Below are 20,718 nucleotides of genomic sequence, written 5' to 3' on the forward strand. Positions count from 1 at the left end.
TGAATGGGAATCGCTACCGACCAATGATAACCAAATATTTTTGGGCCGAATTGGATGATATGCATTCAACAATAATGTGGTTCCAACAGGACTGCGCCACAAGCCACACAGGGATTTATTGAAAACCAAGCTTGGCGAACGTGTTATCTCACGATGGCCCAGTCAATTGGCCGCCCCGGTCGTGCGATTTGACGCCGTTAGACTATATATTTCCTGTGAGGCTACGTCAAGTCTATGGTATATGCCAACAAGACAGCGACGATTGATGAACTTCGTACGAATATCGAACGTGAAATTGCGCCAGTATCAGCCGATTTATGCTTGAAAATTGTCCAAAATTGAGTTCAGCGTCTGCACTTCTGCAAGCGTCCCCGTGGTGGCAATGCAAAATAAATCGAGTTCCATACATAATAGCATCGTATGTATTTTCACAGGAATAAAGAATTTCATTGATATCCCAAACTCGCTCTTATTGAAAAAACCTTTATAAGTATTACTCTCAAAAAATGTGGTCAAGGTGCATTATATTTAATCCAGTCGGGATCTGTTTAATTGGGACCACTAAAAAAGTGCACTCAAATCATCAAACAATTCTCAAACCGATTGGTCTAAACCTTTATTTTGTTAGACAGCATAAAGTTACACGCTTCAGCTAGTTTTTTATTTTTATATAAAGTTAACTTCAGTATTTTAGTGAATTAGTGTTGCTGCTTTCACTGTTGCCTAATATGAATTTTTACTGATTGATTGGTCTAACTTTATGCATACGTTATTAGAATGTTCATACACATACATACGTATGCTTTTCTAACATAAAATAAATCAAAATTAAGAATTCAAGTTATATTTCACACCTCACAAATATGCACATAAAATTATACTTTTACGACTTCCTTCGAGGAATTTTTGCATATTTAACGAAAACAAGCAAAATTGGCAAGTTATATACACATTAACACCATTTTATAGATATAGGTACATGATTTTTTTTTATAAAAATAGCTATAACACATAGCCAATTACAGCTTTAGCCTTAAAGTTCTGGCTGCTAAATTACAAGAGGTCCGAAAATAAAAGTGGTAACTAATTTCTACAGCCACAAAAGGTATGCAATGTAATAGAAATTTCCGGTATAAAAATATTTGGTGTTAATGAAAAAGGTTTCAAGAACATTTAGCGGTCGAGTAACTTGTATTTCCGGTGTTAAAGGTAAGTAAATACATATGCACATATATTACGTTATGAGCACTTGCCATTTCCTACGGAATAATTTTTGGCAAGTGAAATATGCAAGGAAATAGATTTTTTTTTGTAATTTTATGTTCAAAAGAAATTCTTGAAAATCTGTAAAAGGCATTTGAACCTGAAAAATATATGTAGGTATGTCTGTATGTATATGCCGCGCAATAAGCCGCCACACACGCTTTGCATACCAAATCAAACTGTAGAATTGACGAACGAACTTGTTATTTGTTGGTGCTGCACAATCATAAGAGATATTAAATATGAGCGGACAAACGTAGGTCGTACTGGATTGTATAAACAAAGCACAATAAAAAATGACAATGACAAGACGTGAAAACATAAAAACAAAAAAACAACACTAAATGCCCACATGCACAGAAATTTTTGAAATTTATTTAGTTTTATAAGGTATTACACATGAGTCATCCAATCAATGGCATATACAAATAAATAGTGAAAAATAATTAAGTAAATTTACAAGTCACTTTAAAAACTGTTATTGAAAAATAGAAGTAATTGAAAAACATCAAATACAAATTGCAAAAGTGCATTATGACTAAGCCAACAGATGAGCTGTGGCAATTGGGATCGATTTTCAAAGTCGATTAAATCATGCCATTTACCTTGTTGTTGTTGGACGTTTGTTGACAGTTGCAGTTTGTTTATATTTTAATTGTTTTTATATTTATTGTATATTGATTTGTTTGCGTATTGAAAATGACTAATAGTGCAAGCTAAATGTGTTCTCAGTAACTAGTTTGCTTTTTAGTTGCTACAAAACTAAAGATTTTGTTTATATACGAGCGTAGAAACGTATAAACAAATAGACTTATCTCACGAACACACAATCACAGGTGAGTCAGCAGCTATAAGCGCATGCTGCTGGACTGATTTTATCCGAAAAGAAAGAGCTTAAAAACAAGCGGAATGTGCAAAATGTTTTAAATTATTTTGATTTATTTTTTTTTGTGCAAACTTTTCACTGTCAGCGCGAAAACACAGCACACGCAAGGCTATGAAACACAGCTACTTAATTGCCAAATGTTTTTTGGCAAATCTGTTTTGTTTATTTTTTTTTTTTATTTTTTATTTATTTTTTTAGCGATTTGTTTTTTTTTTTCTACAATAAATTTTCACTTTATTGGCTCGTCTTAATCAAAAACACTGCCAGCACAATTACTCGTTTCCATTTGTTTGCCACACAAATTTGCTAGCGCACTCAATTAGCGCTAGTAAATTGAAAAGTTTTAGCACACCACACGCACGCGCATGCACACAACCAACGCTCGCGTTCAACGTACAAATGGCAAAACGCAGTGCCGCATATGTTTCGAAAAGCGGTACAACACAACAAACTGACGACTGCGCTACAAGTACTACTACTACTTAGCTAAACGCACACAATAAGCTGTAGGTATCATCAACGCCATCACCAACAGCGCGTCAACGTGATGACGAAGAAGCTAAAAAACCGAGCGCGCGCTCTAGCCACTAGTAAGCCACCAACCAATATGGTATACACTGAGTAAGCGGGGTAACTGAGGTGATGACGCTGCGGGAGCAAGTAAAGATTATGGTGCACTTGGGAAAAATACAAACGTTCACTCAAGCTATGTCTCAGCGCGTTTAAACGATCGCGAGTAAAATGACTAAGCGACTTACAACTTATATGTGTAAAGCATATTCTCTGTTAATTGTGCCGATATGTAGTACTGTTCCTGCAGGCGGCGCGTGCCCACATTGATACGCCGTGTTTACCTCCACTGGCTGAGTGTGAGACTTGTAGAAATATGACGTCAGCGACACTATTGCTAATTGTGCAAAGAGCTTACGCGCTGCATACACACGTACATACATACATATTTATGTACAAACTCGTTGTTTGATAAGCTGTGTTTATGTAGCGACAGATTGAAATCAGTTAAAGTTGTGAGGCACAGCGTGCAAAAAAAACCGCAAGCGATAATAAAAGCCAGACAGAAAAAAACTGCGAGAGGATGGGTTAATTGATGAATCAACTCGCGAATTTGTAACAATTTAGATTTAACAGCAAAAAACTTAATACTGTTGTCTCTCAACCTCAAGCGACTTTTGAGTTAGCAACATGTCATTGAAGTAAAAATGAAATGAAATGGTTATGAACATGGCTCGCGTTTAGTTTAGGAATGCCTAATCTCAATATAAACGGCATTGAGTTTTTTCTTGATAATACTAGTATAGAGAGCAGCTAGGATGACAAGCGGGTTGCTGATAACCGTAAAGCTGAAGAGCTGGCAAGGAGAGGCATCCTTTGAGTCAAACTGCTATCCATAGCAGACGATGAGCTCGAGTTAAACCAGTGTGACTCTTGCGCAACTTCGTTCTGGATACTGTAACAGTTTAAACTCCTACTTATCCAGACTGAATCCCGACCTACAGAATATATGTATTGAATGCAATGAGTTCCCGCATGATACTAGTCATCTCTTTGCATGCCCAACGAACCCAACTCATCTAACACCCCTTTCCCTTTGGTCCGATCCTATCAAAACAGCATGTTTCTTGTGACTCCCGTTAGATGACTCCGACGACAACTCGACTAATACTTTCCGTTTCAGCAGGGCTGGCAGGTTAAAACAACAACAACAACAATACACTTTAGCGTCGTTACATTAGAATAGGGACTGATCGGAGGACGGCGCAGCGCTAACTTGTTAGTTTAAACATTTTACGGATGTCAGTAACTTATCTAACATCCCTTTCTTTTTGGAGCTGTCGTAACAGCTCGTTTCCTAGGCCTCCGGGACTTCGATGCCAATTAAATTAGGCTTACCAGTTCAGGCAGGTTTTGTAACCGCTACAACAATAACAGCAACGGATGTCAGTCATAGAAGCTGCATAGTAGATGAAGTAGAAACACTTCTCTTTTGACTGTCCGCCTACAAAGATATCCGAAAGAGAGGCTAAAACACGACTGATCTCAGATCTTCAAATATCCAGGTGAGCTTCCAGCATAGAAAAACGCCTTATCAAATTTGTCTTCAGTTCAAGGTATATCGTCGATACATAGGATCAAATTGCAGGAATTATTTTTCTGAAATCACAAAGGTCTATAAATAACAATCCGAAGGAGATCCACATCTTAGCGATCAATAATAGAACCAAACTTAACCTAAAATTTATACTGTTTCGACAAATACGGAATGAAAACCATAATAAACGAATAATCATTTGTTAACATTTCTACCAATCAATTGAGACTGATCTTATGCCCTAGTTGAAGGCTTAACTGCATATAGCATTACAAACGTTTCGAGGTCTTCAAGCCTAAACGGAAACAGGAGGGGTTACGCGATGTTAATAGAATTTTCTGCATAATTTAAAAAAAATAAAAAAAGTTACTCCTTTTCAATGACTCAAAATGCTATACGAAGAGAAGACATCAAATTTATGGGTTGTGGTGCTTATGGCAAAAGTACTCAATTTTTGTTGACTCATTTAAGCTCGCCTTATTTTCTAAAAAAAAGTGTGATTCAGACCAACATTGAATTCTCTGAATTATAATGAATCGAAAATATATTGCAATAATTAATAAAGGTAATTCTATAAGCAAATACAGCTGCAGCTTACAAAAATTCTTATCAGTTTCGTAACGCGTTAATTTTGTATTACATAAAAAAAAAACATTATAATTTCACAAGTATAGCAAAAAAATTTAAGAGTTTGTTAATACAAACCCGATTCTCAGTATTTTATTTAAATGATTGTAATGGTTTTTCCAAAAAGGTTAGAATTATCGGGTACTCCAAATGGAATTTTCAAAAGAAGAAATATACGGTTGCTTTATCGAATATTGGGGTATTTGTATATATATGTATGTATATCCCGCATAATTTCAATATAAAACGATTTCATATTATTTTTACTGAGAAATGCAAATCATTCGATACCCAGTAATAAAGGAAATATGTAGCAGTTTCTATGTACCAGGATTCTATATTACTTTAAAAAATAATAAAGAATTATTAACAAAAAAAAATATAAATAAATAAATGCAGTAAAGCAAATAAATATTAATGAAAGAAGAATAAAAACAATAAAAAACAAAACTAATAATAAATAAAAAAATAAAAAATTTTAATAAAAAATAAATAAAATAAAGAAATAAAATAAAAAATACATAAAATAAAAAAAATAATAAAATAAAAAATAAATAAAATTAAAAAATATTGAAAAATAAAAACAAAAAAATATAATACAAAACTACATAAATAAAAAACACTTAAAAACTAAAAAGCATAATACAATTTAATATTAAGATGTATGCATTATCTGAAAAAGTATAAAAAACCAAAAGTATAATAAAAACAAAACTAATAATAAATAAAAAAAATAAAAAAAATAAAAAAATTAAATAAAAAATAAATAAAATAAAAAATAAATAAAATAAAAAAATAATAAAATAAAAAATAAATAAAATTAAAAAATATTGAAAAATAAAAACAAAAAAATATAATACAAAACTATAGAAATAAAAAACACTTAAAAACTAAAAAGCATAATACAATTTAATATTAAGATGTATGCATTATCTGAAAAAGTATAAAAAACCAGAATTAATGTTATACAAAGTTTGTCATAAATTATGTCTATGCAAGTTTGTTTCGATGAAGTGTTGTGCAAACATTTGCATAAACAAACATGCATATATATGTAACTATTTTGGCATTTTAAATAATAGGTGACACAAGACGCGTACCAAAAAGCTTTCTCTTGCATTGTTTTTTTTTCAACCATCTACAAAGTAATGATCCAGCCACACACACATATGATGGAATAACTTAATGCTTCAATCACGTGCGTACTGCGTTACTGGACTAACAATTATTATGTGAACAAATGCAATTTAAGCAAATAAAATAGACGAAAAAGTTGTTAAAACCACAATGTTTTGGTTTTTCATTAGCTAGTGTGCGAATTCAAATGGCTGTGTATAAAAAAAAAATATAAAAAAACGTAAAAAAATTAGAAATTAAATTCATTACCCGCCTGTGCTTACTGCTGCAACGGTATGTGTATTGTTGTTGTTAGCAAGTTACGCAACAATTGTAACCATAATGGCAATGACAATGTATCTATTACACGCATCAGCTCCATTTCACGCCCGATTTGTTAACACAAACTCACGCAATAAATTTTGTTTGTGCGAGTGATAATGGCAAATGTAAGAACTAACGTAAAATTTATATATTATCGGTCAGAAGGTAGGTCAGGCAAGCCGGCAGGCGTGCCATGCACTTACGACAAGCGGTGAACCACCTTCTACACAAATACATATGTATGCATATACATACATACATCACTATAGGTAGTCAAAAGCTTATTTGAGGTTAGTTTAGTCAATGCATTAGCTGTTTAGGTCATGCCATTAGTTTTGAACTTTGCTGATAGCCGTGTAATGTACGTGTAAATGTACAAGACAATATTAGTAAATACAATGTTGACAAACAGCTGTATATGTATGTATATGCAAACACACAGTCATCTTGAAGTATATAATGCACATTGGGAATACTCGACTCGTACAATAAGCTGGAAAGGCTGACTCGTAACATTTTTTTTGCTTGCGTGTGGGCGTTTACATTTTGCAATGATGACCAACAATTAGCCACCGTATTGTAATTTAAGTATATTGACTATCCTGTTAACAAAACACACCCAAAAATAAATTAATTTAGCCATTTAAGATAACATTTGCTTTATTTGCGAAAATGAAATTGAAATGCAAGGTGGTTTGTTTAATAGGCGCAATGGCTATGTTTATTATGTGTATTTTTTGCGTGTAACGGGGAACGGGAAATTTAATGTATACGTTAGTTAAGTGAGTGAAATTGTAAAATATGACAGATATTAAAGGAAATTGGCGAAATTGATATTAGCTAATAAAGGAAAGTCCGTCCTGCTGCACATTCTTTTTGTTTTAACCGAAGCCTCTATTTATAGGGGTACTGTCAGAGCTTGTTAAGTGGCATCGATAGTGGATTAGATCAGCATATTACTCAGCTAGTGCTGTATTTACATAATACTACCTCGCAGTTGACTGAGATGACTTATTACATATACCAAACGGATAATAAACAAGTAAGGAAGGGTTAACTTCGGGTGTCACCGAACATTTTATACTCTCGCAATTTATTTATTTGAATTTATTGGAAGAAACATATTCCCTCAAAATTTGTTAGAAGTAGTGAGGTCCTCATATTCGATATGGAACATTCTCTGGAAAAAAAGCCACTTGAAAAAAAAGTTCTTTATTTTCTTTGGCAATGATATATCTTATAGTACATGTAAAACCTAAAATAAAACATATGGTTTTAGGTCAGTGTAACGCGGGGTTGCCATATTATAAGGGGCCAAAGTTTTTTGTAAAAAAATTTTCGAACCGCCATAACTTTAAAACTAATGAACATATTTTAAAACACCATGTGACATTTTTGTACAGAATTTCTCAAACTTTAAAACTGTGTATCGTAAAAATTTTTAAAATAATATTTCATAGCAAAAAAAGAAAATTTTTTTTTTTAATTTTTAACAATTTATGCCCCCTTCAATTTTTTTCGATAATATCTTAAAATGTTCCTCATTTCATCACCTTTTTACCCCCCAAAGGGAATTTTGGTACAGCAATATTTGTGTGAGCTACAAATAAAAAACCAACTCAGAACATGATGAAAAATCATTGATTTATGCACTATTATTATCAGAATTTAGCGTAACCCAGGATTAACAACGTGGACGTAGCAGACATTTAATCCCTTTTTGTTTTTTTATTTATTAATATTTTATTAAATTTTTTTGTATTTTTTTAATTTTTAATTTTTTTTTTGTTTGAACCACGCTCATTTAAAATTTTGTATACCATTTTGAGTGCAGCACTTCTGTACCTTCTTTATAAAGAAATTTAAGGTTTCTGTTGGTTTTCCTTTTTTTGTAGGCGTGGAAGTGGTCCGATTACGCCCATCTTCGAACTTAACCTTCTTATGGTGAAATACGTCTTCCAAGTTTCATCAAGATATCTCAATTTTTACTAAAGTTACAGCTTGCACGGACGGACAGACAGACATCCGGATTTTAACTTTACTCGTCACCCTGATCATTTTGATATATGTATATAACCCTATACCTAACTCGTTTAGTTTTAGTACTTACAACCAACCGTTATGTGAACAAACTATAATTATATTATTCCACCCTAATGCATTTTTTTATAAAATAATCTGAAATTCTAATTTTAGCTAATCGCCTACCAATCATTTGAGGATGAATCACTCAACGAATGTTACGGTGCTTTTTTGAATACAATCTCATTTTTTTATTAAACAAAATTATCTTATCAAACGAAAATGTGCGAAATTGATTTGAATATGAAAACAAAAACAGAAATGAACAGAAATTGTTGGGTTTGTAGTGAGGCGAGAAAATATCAAAAAAATAAAATAATATTGCTATGAAAAACCTTATACTACGGAAACGTTTAAAACAAAGCCAGATAAGTGACTACCGCACAAAGTAAGTTGATTGCACGCATTTCCTTAGATGAAAAAATGCATTTATTACAACAATTTATATGAGCTATGAGTCAATGCTATTATGCAGCTTAAATGACATTGGGATTTTCTGAAACAACAACATAAATAATGCAACCAAAATCAACATTCACTTCATGATTTAAGAAATTGTAAATTCGTAAAAAAAAATTACAAAAATTGACAGCATGAGCATTTTCAAAGAAATCATACGTTTTACGGTGAGTAATCGGTATTTTATGGTAATCGGTACATTAACTAAATTATGGGGCATGTTTTGTTGTCATATAAGTTTTACATAGTTGTTGTTATTTTTATAGACATATTATATTAAATGCAATAGAATGAACTAATTATTTTATGTATATTGACTGATTTAGAAAGAGTCTTACATAAGTTTAGACTACCCGTTTTGTGAGCAGTCGAGTTCACTTAGACGAAATGGATCTAAATGTTTAGATGTCTCAATCAGTACTATATTTCCATATTACTACTAGAAGTACAACAAAAACAGTGATTACCAACACGGCCGGTATAGATATTTCTCGAAGAGTACAACATCACTGAAAATCAACTTTAAGCCGATATCGAGAAGCACATACAAATTCCATTAGACGATATATTAGTCTCAGCGTCCGTCCTGCAATCTAATTTCGTGGAAAGGTGATGTTTTCGCAATCGAAATTGTAATTTATATAAATAATTTTAAAACCTGTCATTACTACTGTAACTCTAATTTGATTTTGACTTTAAATGGTGGTCAGGTTAATGTGTTGAAATTATTATATTTACATACATACATCTATAAATACAGATATATATATTTTTTTTGACCAACTGCAACCTAATATACAATCATATATAGTTGTTGTAGCACACTATCAATGCGGGTTTGTGCACACTTGCCGCATTTAATTAATTATAAAACCAGCTACAGCAGCTTACTTAACCCTATAAATGTAAATAAATGAATGGACGTATCCACATCTGACATTCACGGCACAACGCGATAATAGTAATATGACAATAAAATCACTATTGTCCAGAAATAGTTAAGACATACACATGTGTGTGCATCCGAGTGTGTGTGAAAGTATATGTATCTTTCCCTTAAGTTAACCAACAAGCTCATCCAGCTCGTCGTTGGACAAATAGTCAAACAATCACTCAAGTAGTCAATCATTTAATGCCGTCAGCCCAACCTAACAAAGCTGAGAAAAACTAAGCGCTGCTAAGTCGTATCAAATAGTAATAAAATTAAAATGAAATGAAAAAATCACGGCAAGTTGGCAACTGATATACGTTAAAGCTTTCTTTTGCGATCAGTTGTTTCAATCGTATGTGCATATATATATTTTTATTGTATGTAGGTATTTCTTTTATTTGCTACAATTGTCTCGCATTGCAATTTCGAGTTAATGTAGGTAAGCGCGTGCGTGCGACTATTCGCTGTAGTTGCAGAAAAAATGCACTTTTTGATAGCTGAATGAGTGCAAATAATTTATTGTCGGATGCTGTATTCCATACGCATAATAATTGCATATGCGATATGCAGCACATAACTATTTACTTAACTTATTTATGTTAATGTATACATCATAACCGCAATTGTTATAAAAACCATTTATGTGAATAAATATGTATTTACATTACTTTTTTTAACATTTTACTCTTAAAATTCTGATTACACATTTTTGCCACTTAAATCAGTCAAATTGCAAGTGCAAATTGCATAGCAGTCAGCTGTTGTCAACCACCAATGTCAAAGTGTGGTGGATCGCCATGACATTTGTGGGGACATTTGTGATTGCGTCAAATATGTGTGTTTGTTTGTGTGCTTCGCAGCATACTAATTTAGTAAGCATATGTGAGTAATGTTTCGGTGCATCAATCAACATTTAAACCGACGCAACCCATTTTTATTGTGGTTAGAGGACTACAGAGATGAAATGAAATTTGATAAAATAAAATAATAATAATAATAATAAAGTATTAATAAAGGCAATATATGTATGTAATACTTGTATATTTTTATATATATTATAAAGACATATACAAAAAAATATATTTTTTTAATAATAATCGAATTATTTAAATATATAATTTTTTGTTTAAAATTAATATGATTCATATGCTAATATTGCATTACATTTTATGCTTGTTCTCAATCTGTAAATGATTCATTATGGATCACAAGCAATAGCTTTTTCCCCTAAAAAAATTTAATTTGTTGTAGTCATCGTTTTCCATAAATTATAATAATAAATATACATAAGTTCGGTATATCTAAAAAGTGCCTCTAAAAGTTTTTTTTTTTTAATTCGAAAGTGGGGTTCGCCCAGAATTTTGTGGTAAAGATTGACAGTTCCAAGTAAACGTTAGAAAAGTTACGGAGTTAAGGATTTATAAAAATTATATGATTTTCATAACAAAAATTGTATAAATTATGATTTTAAAATTTGTGAGAAATGAATTTAAAAAAATGAATCTAATTATTTATATCCCTAATTGTAAATATTAATGAGTAGTAAATTAAATAAATTTAAATAAGTAAAGTAAAGTTGTTTATTTTAGATATTCTACATGAAAATCTAACCTACAAAATTATGTAGGACAAGTGCTGTGGAAATTACAATAAATACGAAAAAACTATCTCATAACTAATGTATTACTGTACTGTGACTAGTGAAAATCAATTATCTTATCTAATAAAGAATAATAGACATACAGACAGTAGTATTAATTATTAACCACATTTATAATAAATCGTAAAAAAAATAAATATTTTTTGAAGCCTCTGTTACGCGTTCTTAAATAATATTCTAATGTCTGTCTAGTAATCTGAGTAAATACTTAATGTAAGTGCGCGCTGCAAATAGTAACAGCATGATCAAACGAACGACCTCCCTCCGCCCATTAGATTGTAACCACAACTTATTCAATGTGGGGGTTGAGTTTCCTGTGTTATTTTTATTTACATGTTAAACGTGCATATTGCGACATACGCATGCAATGAGTATGAGCACAGCAAGGGATATACGAATTGCCACACACAACTTATAGAACGGAATACCAAATGAGATGAAGTGATGTGATCATAAATAGGCATATTAAAACACATATAAATTTCAGTATGCATTTGTACATTTATGCCAGAATTCATTTATATATTATACGCTTTGAGAGTTATAACAGCTATTATTATTTAGGAAAAATAAAAAAAATGTACAATTTAAAAAAATGTATATAAAATAATCTTTTTTTTTTTTCAATATTAATTATTAAGTTCAATAGTTTTGAAAAATAGATATATTAAGATATTATTCAATAGAAAAAAGCGTTATATGTATAGGTCTACAAACTTAAAACAAACTATACATAATGCCATATCTATAAGCAGAGTATCTTATCGCAAACAAAGGCAAAGAAGCGAAAATATAGATAATTTGAGCTTGCGCGGATAAGATATCATAAAGCAGACATATAAGCATTGACAAAATACAAGCAAATCAGAAATATATGCAGCAATAATTTTATAAGTGGAAATTATACGCTCCCAGTCAACTAAGAAGGGGGTGTTAGGTTTGGAATACAACTACTGAAACCGTTCGAATGACTAATCGGCTGCGACGGTATAAAACAGCATCCATACATTGGGTATATCCATCAATTGCCTTTGTTTTCAACTTCTTTCTACGGCATTGAACTCGCGTGTAACATTACAAAAAAGTTGAAAGCAACTAAACGCAAGCTTTTAACACTTTTTTGTTGAGCCAAGTATTGTATGCACTTAGTGCATAAAAGAACAAGAACTCACTTTTACGGGAACGGTTCAACAAGATTGCTATTGTCGCAACGTTCAATTTGTAGGCATACAGTGAAGGCATTTCGCTACGGAGAGAAGGATAGACCAAACATCCCCAATATATTATGTGTACTACCCACAAACGGAATTACACTCAATCATATGCTTGCATGCTGAATCAGAGCGTCATGCGTTTCTTTGGTGTTTTTGTATAGCATGTTGTGTATTTGGAATTGTATGTAAACAACCTACCTCCTGCGCAACCACCCTCTAACTTTTGCATGTATTGACCTGCTCTGCCTCAGCGGTGGGTCGTAGCGACAATGCACTCTTTTTGGGTTACGCTTCTATAGATGTCAATGAGCTCCCGCTAATAGGATTAGCCATAAGGAAGTAATTGTGTGCACAAAAATGCTAAAGTTATTTGCAAATGTTTGTTCATTAAATTAAAATACTAATACGAAATCACTGCACTTGATAGGGGTAGTTACGATATACAACTCACCTGAACGTTTGTGTGTTACTGATATTTTATTTGCGCGTTTATATATACAAAAACTGATTAAAGATTTTAGGTTTTAGGAAATTTTGCACTTTGTACGACCAGCAATAAAATTTGTATATTACTACAATTCACTTTAAGCAAACACTATATTTAAAACGACACTTTGCGATCAGCACACAAAAAGATTAATCCAATCCGTATGACTTGTCTGTCTTGATTATCCGCCGAGACAAAACGTCATCATTGCATAGTTTTTAAGAACTTTGGTCATCAACATCGAACATCACTGTCCTACATTGAAACAATTGCTGCATACGACTTTTAAATATGCTTATGCTGTTGCAAAATATATTATTTCTTGAAACATTAAACGCATTCGCCCATTTTCCTCTTGTCGCTTATTTCTTTTTTCGTTACTGACGACTCAACTCTTTTCGTTTTTGCACTATCTTCATTGGACACTTTTTTATCACACAGCTGTGCTATTATTCCAACTAAGCAATTTTAATTTTGACTAACACTTGTTTTATTTGTTATCTTAAAGCTTTTGTCGTCAATATTAATTATATCAGATAGCTTGCTCTAGTAGTTTGGTAAAAAAATTAACTTGTTTCACGGATAACAAACTTCCCGTTGTTGAAATAATGAACAGGCATGAAACGAAAATTTGCAAGAATGCACATTCACAATAAATAGCCGTCAAGATTTGCTGTCAAAACCTGAGGGGAAGCAGTACATCTTAAATGTGGATGCCGTGTGGGCATTATTAAAATTATTATTAATTGAAAGTTTAAACGATATCAACATACATTACAACTCATCAACTAATGGCGTAACTAATCAAAAATATAAATTACTAAAATATATATACCATAATTATTAGTGGATTTGTTTGACGGCATCAATTTTAAAAGTTTTAAATGCATTTCTCTTCAATCACTGCATTTATTACAACTCTGTGCTAATCGGTATTTTGTTTTGAATGGTTGTTTGAAAATCTGTTGAAGAGGTTAATGTTTCAATTAACTTTATGCACTTTAACTGTAAGTAATTAATAAAAAAACATCTAATTGAGTTTCTTAAAGTGAATAAACATTATTTTAATCAATTATATAGGTAAATTATCAAAAAATTAAGGTACACTAATGGATTTCACTATGTATTTTTGGGCCGCTATCATTTGGGTCTTTACATATTTCGAATACTTGCTAAATAAGTACGCTAACAAACATTACAAAAACAATAGGCGTCGACACTTATCACAATAAGTCGTTTACCAATGTGACTTTAAAGAAATATTTGCTAATAGAAGAAAACGCTGAAGCTAATGGAAAAGCACCGTTCTATTGCTATTGTGGTGTGAAAGTGTTGTTTCTTTTCATATTGGCGGCACCAATTTGTGCGTTTGGCACCAAAATTTTGCTAGTGATATTGCCATTTTATTTATAATACTAATGTTACTAAATATATATTAAGTAAGAACAGTGCTAATTTGTAATAATATTAATATGCCGTGATGTACAATATACATAGGAAACTTAATAATAAAATAATAAAAAGTTATGAATGATTTTAAAATGTAATTCAATTCAAGCAAACGAATTATACAACCCTGTGGCTGTCTTCATTTTGTTTTTGTACTTCTTATTTGAAATATTTGTTTGAAATTTATTGAAGACAAACAACAAGCAATTGGGATTAATTGCTGTATTTGTAATATAACACATAAAATAACATTTTTATATTTAAAAACTGATCATTCTAATTCTAAGGTCATTACAGAGCTCGGTAATGAAATTAAAATTCAATAGATTGAGTGGAAATACATATTTTTGCGCGTTTATCAATTGAGTCCTTGTTATTTGGAGCGTTTTCTTAATAGTTTGCCCACATAATTTATATTAACAATGGGTGACTACAAGCAACTCAATAAGGAGCTTGTTGATGCTAATAGAGAATTAAAACAAACCATTGCTATATATCAAAAGGAATTGGTTTTAATACGTGCGGAGTTAATGGATCAACATCGTTTACGTGTTGAGACGGAACGTGAATATCGCGATCGTGTACTCGCATTACTAGCGCAGAATTTCCTGACATCAGTACGTGAAATCGATGCTAACGTAAATGTGCCAGAATTAATAGGTTTTAACAATAATACACAAACTTCGAATTATACCAATGGCATAAGTGCTATAAGTGATAGCAGAAACTCCAGACGTAGAAGCACACATTTGGTCCGAGAATTTCGACGTTCCAGTGCAGTATGCGGCCAAAATAGTATACGTATGTCACCAACACGACGACCCTACGAAGACCATGCTATAATTGAGCAAACTGAAACCAGTAAATTAGAGGAATCTTGCGATAGTGATATGGATTTGGAAAACTCAATAGTTCAAAACAATGTAATTGAGGTGGAAAACGAAGAGAGTTATGAAAATGCAGATTTGCATTGCATAAAAGAAGCAAATGAAGAGGAATATGAAGAAAATATGGGTGATAGAATGTGTACTGTAGTGGAGAAGAGTAATAGGCAACCAATCAGAGATATATCCAATATTGATATGGAGCAAGTCGAACATAAAGGATCGTATGTAACAAAACGTGGGAAACAGCGCAAAGGTTACAATAACAACGAAAATTCTATACAAGTTGCGCGCAATGTTGAAGATGGTATATATATACAAAATTGTCAATAGCAAAAAATTATTATTATTAAAAAATCGGCACATTATTTAGATGACATGGAACTGGAGGATGACTTGATACATGCGCTGAATCGTTCGTTACATGTTTCGGACAAAACAACAATGGATAATAATGCAGCGCGAAAACCGTTGGATGAAGAATGTTTTAAACGCCAACTCGTGGTGAAAATAAAACGCTTACATGAACCAGAACACGCTGTGGTACATTTTAGCGCTGAAGGTGTGTTTAATGTTTTAATATTTTTCTCAAATTAATATAAATAATAACATAAATTTGCAACAAATTTTAGATAACACAATTATACCGGAGGAACACGAGTTATCAGTGGAAAACAGAAGAAATAATGGTATGCATATGCATTTATTTTAGTTAATGTAATTAACTAAAAAAAAAATTTTATTTACTAGAGCTAAGTTTGGGTATAACGCAATTTTCTATGGGTAATTTCTTGGAAGCATCCTGCAGTACACCATGCAATAGCATGAAAGCAGCCAAGGAAGATGCAACGCATGATGAAACCAGTGATGCATCCTCATACAGTTTCGCAACAAGTCAGTGTATGCGCCCATCACGCAGATGTGCGCCAACAACACTAGCAGAACCCAATTTGAGAGTAAAACTACGCAATGATAGTGGTAAAAGAACGAAGAAGCGTTAAATAAATAGTATTTAGTCATTACACAGTTTCGTAAGCTACTTTTAATGTTATTATAGCGAAATAATCATTTGGTACACTGTAGTATTTATATTTCCAATTAGTTTGTTCCTTTTTACTTTTTTAATAATAAAAGAAATGTGAAAAGCTGTTACTGGCGATGTAAGGCGTACATGCACATAAGTTAATTGTTAAAATTTCGATACACTTGTTACCACAATATTGCTTTTCATTTATGCAAACAAACAAAGCAACTGCAATGCTAAACAATGATTAACAGCTTTCATTTACGGCACAAAACTGACAAATTATATTTTATTTAAATATTTTTGTATTATATTATTTGAAACACTGTAAATAAGGCTATAAAGTGTTGTCACAAATCGTAAATGCATAATTCACGGAATTCGACAACAACTTAATGTAGCGTTACACCAAAATAATCCAATAAGTTGATAAACATACATAACAATATACCACGGTAGCTTAGTGCATACAAACAAACATATTTGAAACCCCAGTGGCAGCCAATGCACATTCCACTTATGCACACAAACCATTTGTCGGCGCTCTAAACAACTTCAATTTTGCCCAAGCAACAATTTATATGATCGACCGTTTGCGCCGTGGCCACATCGGGAATGTGTTGTGTGTTCTCATTGATTTCGGAAATTATATCCTGAATTTTTGTTAATATTTGGCGTGATTCCTGCGCAGTCAATTGTGTATCGGTATGATTGTGTTGCTGTTGCTCTTCAAACGCTTCACTAGCCTCTGTAATCAGAGGCGTACTGGCATCGGCTGCAACACTAGTGTCATTAGTCACTGCACTGTCAGGCGCTGCGGCTGCATGATAATTTTCTTGCAGCTGCGTTATGCTGTGCGGCATATCTGCACGCAAACTATTCACTAGATTATTAAGTACGGCGATGCGATCACGCAATTGTTCACGTTCGTGCTGTAAGAGCTGCATTTGTGCCGCCTTTTCGTATTCACGTTGCTTAAGCATGCGGCGTTGTGTTTGATAAAGCGTAATATATTCGCCTATAGTTTCGGTTTCGCCTTGTAGTTGTAGCACTAAGTGTTCCAAGCGTTGTTTCTCATCGGTTAAATCGGCCACCTGTGACATGAGCCGTGTGAAGCGTTGTTCTAAACGCTCCACAGCTTCTTCGGTAGGCAAATATGGTGTGCTGGTGTTGCTGCTGCTTGTGGACAATTGCTTCATATGTTTGTGGTGCTGTGAGTGGTCGTGTTCGTGCTGGTGATCGCCGTGCTCATGTTCGTGCTCGTTATATTGCTCCTGATCGGAATGATCATGTACGTGTTCGTGATGAGCATGATCGTGTTCATGATCGTATTGATCATGTTCATGTTCGTGATCGTGATGACCATGTTCATGCTCGTGATTACCATGTTCATGTTCGTGTTCGATGTGTTCATGTTCATGGCTGTGTTCATGACCGTCGCCGCAACCGTTTTGTTTGTGTTCGTGCGCATGTTCGCCATGCTCATGCTCATGATCGTGTTCATCCAACTTCCTCCCCTGAAAAAAAAAAACAAGAATAAATTAATGTGGAAACTTAAAAAATGGTTTTTTATGCTTACATGATGTTTGAGCTTCCGTTGCAACGCCGCCGCTTTGTTGGTTAATTCCATATTTTCATGTGAGAGTCGTATCATTTCTTCGTCCTTATATTTGAAACGCTCATCAATGCTGCGTAAACGTTCTGCCATTTCATTGTAGTTCGCACGCATTTCACGATTCGCATGCTCTTCGGCATCCAATTTATTCATTAAATCCGCTTTATCATTGGTCAATTGCACAAAACGCAACTCCAACTCATCGAGTTGTTTCTTCAGTTCAATATTCTGTGCAAGTGCACGAGAAGCGGCGATTTTATCCGATTCCATTGTTGCCAACAATTTCGTTTGGTCTGGCTGTTCGGCAGCATAATTTCGCATATGCTCCTCCAGTTGTGCCAATTTTGTTTGTTTCTCTTGTAATTCATTGCCGAGTAACTCAAGACGATCTTCTTGAGATTTAATTTTCAATTGGAATTCATGTCGTTCCAATTCGAAATCGCTTATTTGTTCTTTTAGTTGCGCCACTTCCTTGACTGGTGTTTCGCTTTGTGGTGAGTTTACCTAATTGAAGTTGGTTACTTTAATTGTATGTAATTGTTAATACAACAACAATTTTACCTGTTCTTGCTCTTTCCTTAGCTGATCTTGTCGGCTTATGTTCTTTTGTATGTCCTTTTCAAGCGTGCTTATATGATCGACTAGTTGCCGCTCACGCTCTTGTTGTTTGGTGCACTCATCCAACAATTCAGAATTCTTTTCACTCAAACTACTCAACTCGGCATTTAAATGTTTCACATAACTCTGATATTGATTATTTGCTTGCTCCTTATCGTAGGTCAACTGCTGCACCATGGCCTAGAAGTAAAGAAATTTTAAATTTTTTCTAAAAAAATTTTGTTCTTATTTTAACACCCGCCAACTCACCTGCAAGTCTCGTATTTGCTGTTCGTACATAAATTGTGTTTGTGTTAGTGTTTCAACACGATTATCCGGCTGATTCACGCTTGCCTCATCCGACAGTTGGCGTATGCGCAGTTGCGCCATTTCCAGCTCATTGGCCTTTTCCTTGAACTGATGCTCGACATCTGTGGCGCGTTGTTGCATCACATCTAGCAGTCGCTTTAACTCATCTAAATGACCAGCTTGATCTTCTTGTTTTGCATGCGCTTGCGCCAATTTATGTTGCAACTCGGCATTTGTGTTACGCATTTGCTCCAAATTTTGTTGTTGCACTTGATGACGTTGTGTTAGCTCTTCTTGTCGCTGTGTCGTCGATTCCAACTGTGTGCGCAGCTCTTCCGTTTCCAATTCACGTTCGCGACATAAACAGCGATATTTATTCAATTCGGTTGTGAGTGCAGCTTTCTCAGCAATAAGCACTTGAATTGCATTAACTTGCTGCAGTTGTATTTGGTCTGTTGTAGTTTCTTTTAACACGGTTGTTGCAACCGTTGGTGCTGTAAAACTATCGAGCGCCGGTGCTGCAACGTCGAGCGGTGTTGTTTGGAAGTAACTAGCGGCAGTGGGTGGTGCAGGTGCAGACACAGTAGATACGGTATTTGCAATAACATCCGACGATGTAATTACTGGTATCTCTGTTGTTGTTGCATTATCGGTCGCTATGTTATTGTCGTTTGTTACTGGCACATTAGTGCTTGTAGCCTCATGTCCATTGCTGGATACATCATAATCGGACGCCTCAGATATGTTACTGGAAATACTGCTGCCACCGGCTATGCTACTGCTATGCGATTCTGTAGGGGCAGAATTTGCACCTGTTTGTGAAGCATTATCTGCAGCGCCACGTTTCTGATATTCTCTCAACTATAAATAAGTTTTTATTTTTTTATTACACAGATCAATAAAAACAACACCCAAGTCCCCCAAAACACAGCACAAACACTTATACACAAAACCAACAAAAGCTTAGTAACATCGAGGGACATATCGGTGTGACGTGTCAATAATGTTTTTACCTTTTTCCGTGCGGCAGCCAATTTTTGTGCCTTACTATCGTTTGGATCTTCTCCTGGCATAGCTTGCTGTTAGGACTTTCTACCAATAAGTTTATAATAAAACTACAAAATGCCAATTATTCCAACTATTGAATGCTCCAAAATCGTATTGAAAAAATAAATACTAGACTGACACTTTGACACCTCAATAGTTAGCGAAAATTTAATTCACAATGAGATTATTGACATTCAAATAGCTGTGTTTCATTTCCCCAAGATATGGGATATTGTTTGTTATTTATTAAAGATATAACTTAAAAATATAATAAATAAATGCGTTTATATGTATATTATATTAAAAAAATGTATACAATCTTATAACTTGTGCATATTTTTTTGCCAATAATTAAAGTTTTGTACCTACTTCATTCAGCTAACAATATTTACTGAGCGCTTATTGTGAATGTTCTCATTTGAAACAAATTGCGCCCGCTTTTTTGTTCGCGCCTAATTATCGTGTGTTTTGCTTTGCTTCCTTCTTCCAACAGATTTTGGACGACTAAACGACAAATCTTACAAAATAATTGTAAAATTGTGCTAAAAAAACGTTTAAAGTGTGTACATTGCTCAATCATACTTCAAAATTAAGTGGTGAGTATACGTGTGTTGTAAAAGTTGTTTATTTACATTAA

General features: G+C 33.5%; 3 protein-coding genes and 2 long non-coding RNA genes across 13 annotated transcripts in view; 3 read left to right on the plus strand and 2 right to left on the minus strand.

Moving 5' to 3' along the window:
• LOC105210720 (WAS/WASL-interacting protein family member 1) overlaps positions 1-13,805 on the minus strand; it is a 36,826-nt gene extending 23,021 nt beyond the window's left edge. For 4 of the 8 annotated variants that reach the window (XM_054234871.1, XM_054234868.1, XM_029039337.2 and 1 more), the window contains exon 1: positions 13,121-13,804. The gene's annotated coding sequence lies outside the window, so the exon portion shown is untranslated. Of the gene's footprint in view, positions 1-1,868; positions 4,013-4,057; positions 4,319-13,120 lie in introns of those variants that run through there. The other 4 variants (XM_054234873.1, XM_054234872.1, XM_054234870.1 and 1 more) reach the window with 3 other exon arrangements.
• LOC105210719 (uncharacterized) lies at positions 6,662-10,462 on the plus strand. Its single transcript, XR_851649.3, has 3 exons — positions 6,662-7,365; positions 8,520-9,031; positions 9,191-10,462. It is a non-coding gene; the product is annotated as an uncharacterized LOC105210719 (long non-coding RNA).
• Positions 13,806-14,725: 920 nt separating the features above from the next.
• Positions 14,726-16,670, plus strand: LOC105210717 (uncharacterized). Of its 2 annotated transcripts, none has more exons than XM_011181838.3 (5): positions 14,726-14,833; positions 14,893-15,796; positions 15,863-16,051; positions 16,122-16,178; positions 16,240-16,670. In XM_011181838.3, exons 2-5 carry the CDS (start codon positions 15,028-15,030, stop codon positions 16,488-16,490), a joined length of 1,266 nt encoding a protein of 421 aa, XP_011180140.2. In that variant the 5' UTR covers positions 14,726-14,833; positions 14,893-15,027; the 3' UTR covers positions 16,491-16,670. The 2 variants fall into 2 exon arrangements, with proteins under 2 accessions (XP_011180140.2, XP_028895172.2); XM_029039339.2 differs by having other exon boundaries at positions 14,733-14,833; positions 14,903-15,796.
• Golga2_2 (golgin subfamily A member 2) lies at positions 16,600-20,247 on the minus strand. Its single transcript, XM_011181840.3, has 5 exons — positions 20,048-20,247; positions 18,996-19,895; positions 18,690-18,926; positions 18,093-18,632; positions 16,600-18,030 (listed from the first exon to the last, which is right to left on the minus strand). The coding sequence occupies exons 1-5, from the start codon at positions 20,105-20,107 to the stop codon at positions 17,059-17,061; spliced, it is 2,709 nt and encodes a 902-aa protein (XP_011180142.1). The 5' UTR covers positions 20,108-20,247; the 3' UTR covers positions 16,600-17,058.
• Positions 20,248-20,439: 192 nt separating this feature from the next.
• The window catches only part of LOC128922835 (uncharacterized), a 68,898-nt gene continuing 68,619 nt past the window's right edge, over positions 20,440-20,718 (plus strand). The window contains exon 1 of the long non-coding RNA XR_008472020.1: positions 20,440-20,677. This is a non-coding gene — a long non-coding RNA (uncharacterized LOC128922835). The remainder of the gene's footprint in view (positions 20,678-20,718) is intronic.

This window comes from Zeugodacus cucurbitae, chromosome 6 (assembly GCF_028554725.1).
Source record: "Zeugodacus cucurbitae isolate PBARC_wt_2022May chromosome 6, idZeuCucr1.2, whole genome shotgun sequence".
NCBI lineage: Eukaryota > Metazoa > Arthropoda > Insecta > Diptera > Tephritidae > Zeugodacus > Zeugodacus cucurbitae.

Coding starts and splice junctions, on each gene's coding strand:
- LOC105210717 (XM_011181838.3), top strand. CDS start 15,028: ATGGGTGACTACAAGCAACTCAATAAGGAGCTTGTTGATGCTAATAGA. Junction 15,797..15,862: donor TGCGCGCAATGTTGAAGATG/GTATATATATAC, acceptor CACATTATTTAG/ATGACATGGAACTGGAGGAT. Junction 16,179..16,239: donor GGAAAACAGAAGAAATAATG/GTATGCATATGC, acceptor TTTATTTACTAG/AGCTAAGTTTGGGTATAACG.
- Golga2_2 (XM_011181840.3), bottom strand. CDS start 20,107: ATGCCAGGAGAAGATCCAAACGATAGTAAGGCACAAAAATTGGCTGCC. Junction 18,927..18,995: donor AGCAAATACGAGACTTGCAG/GTGAGTTGGCGG, acceptor CTTTACTTCTAG/GCCATGGTGCAGCAGTTGAC. Junction 18,031..18,092: donor AACGGAAGCTCAAACATCAT/GTAAGCATAAAA, acceptor TTTTTTTTTCAG/GGGAGGAAGTTGGATGAACA.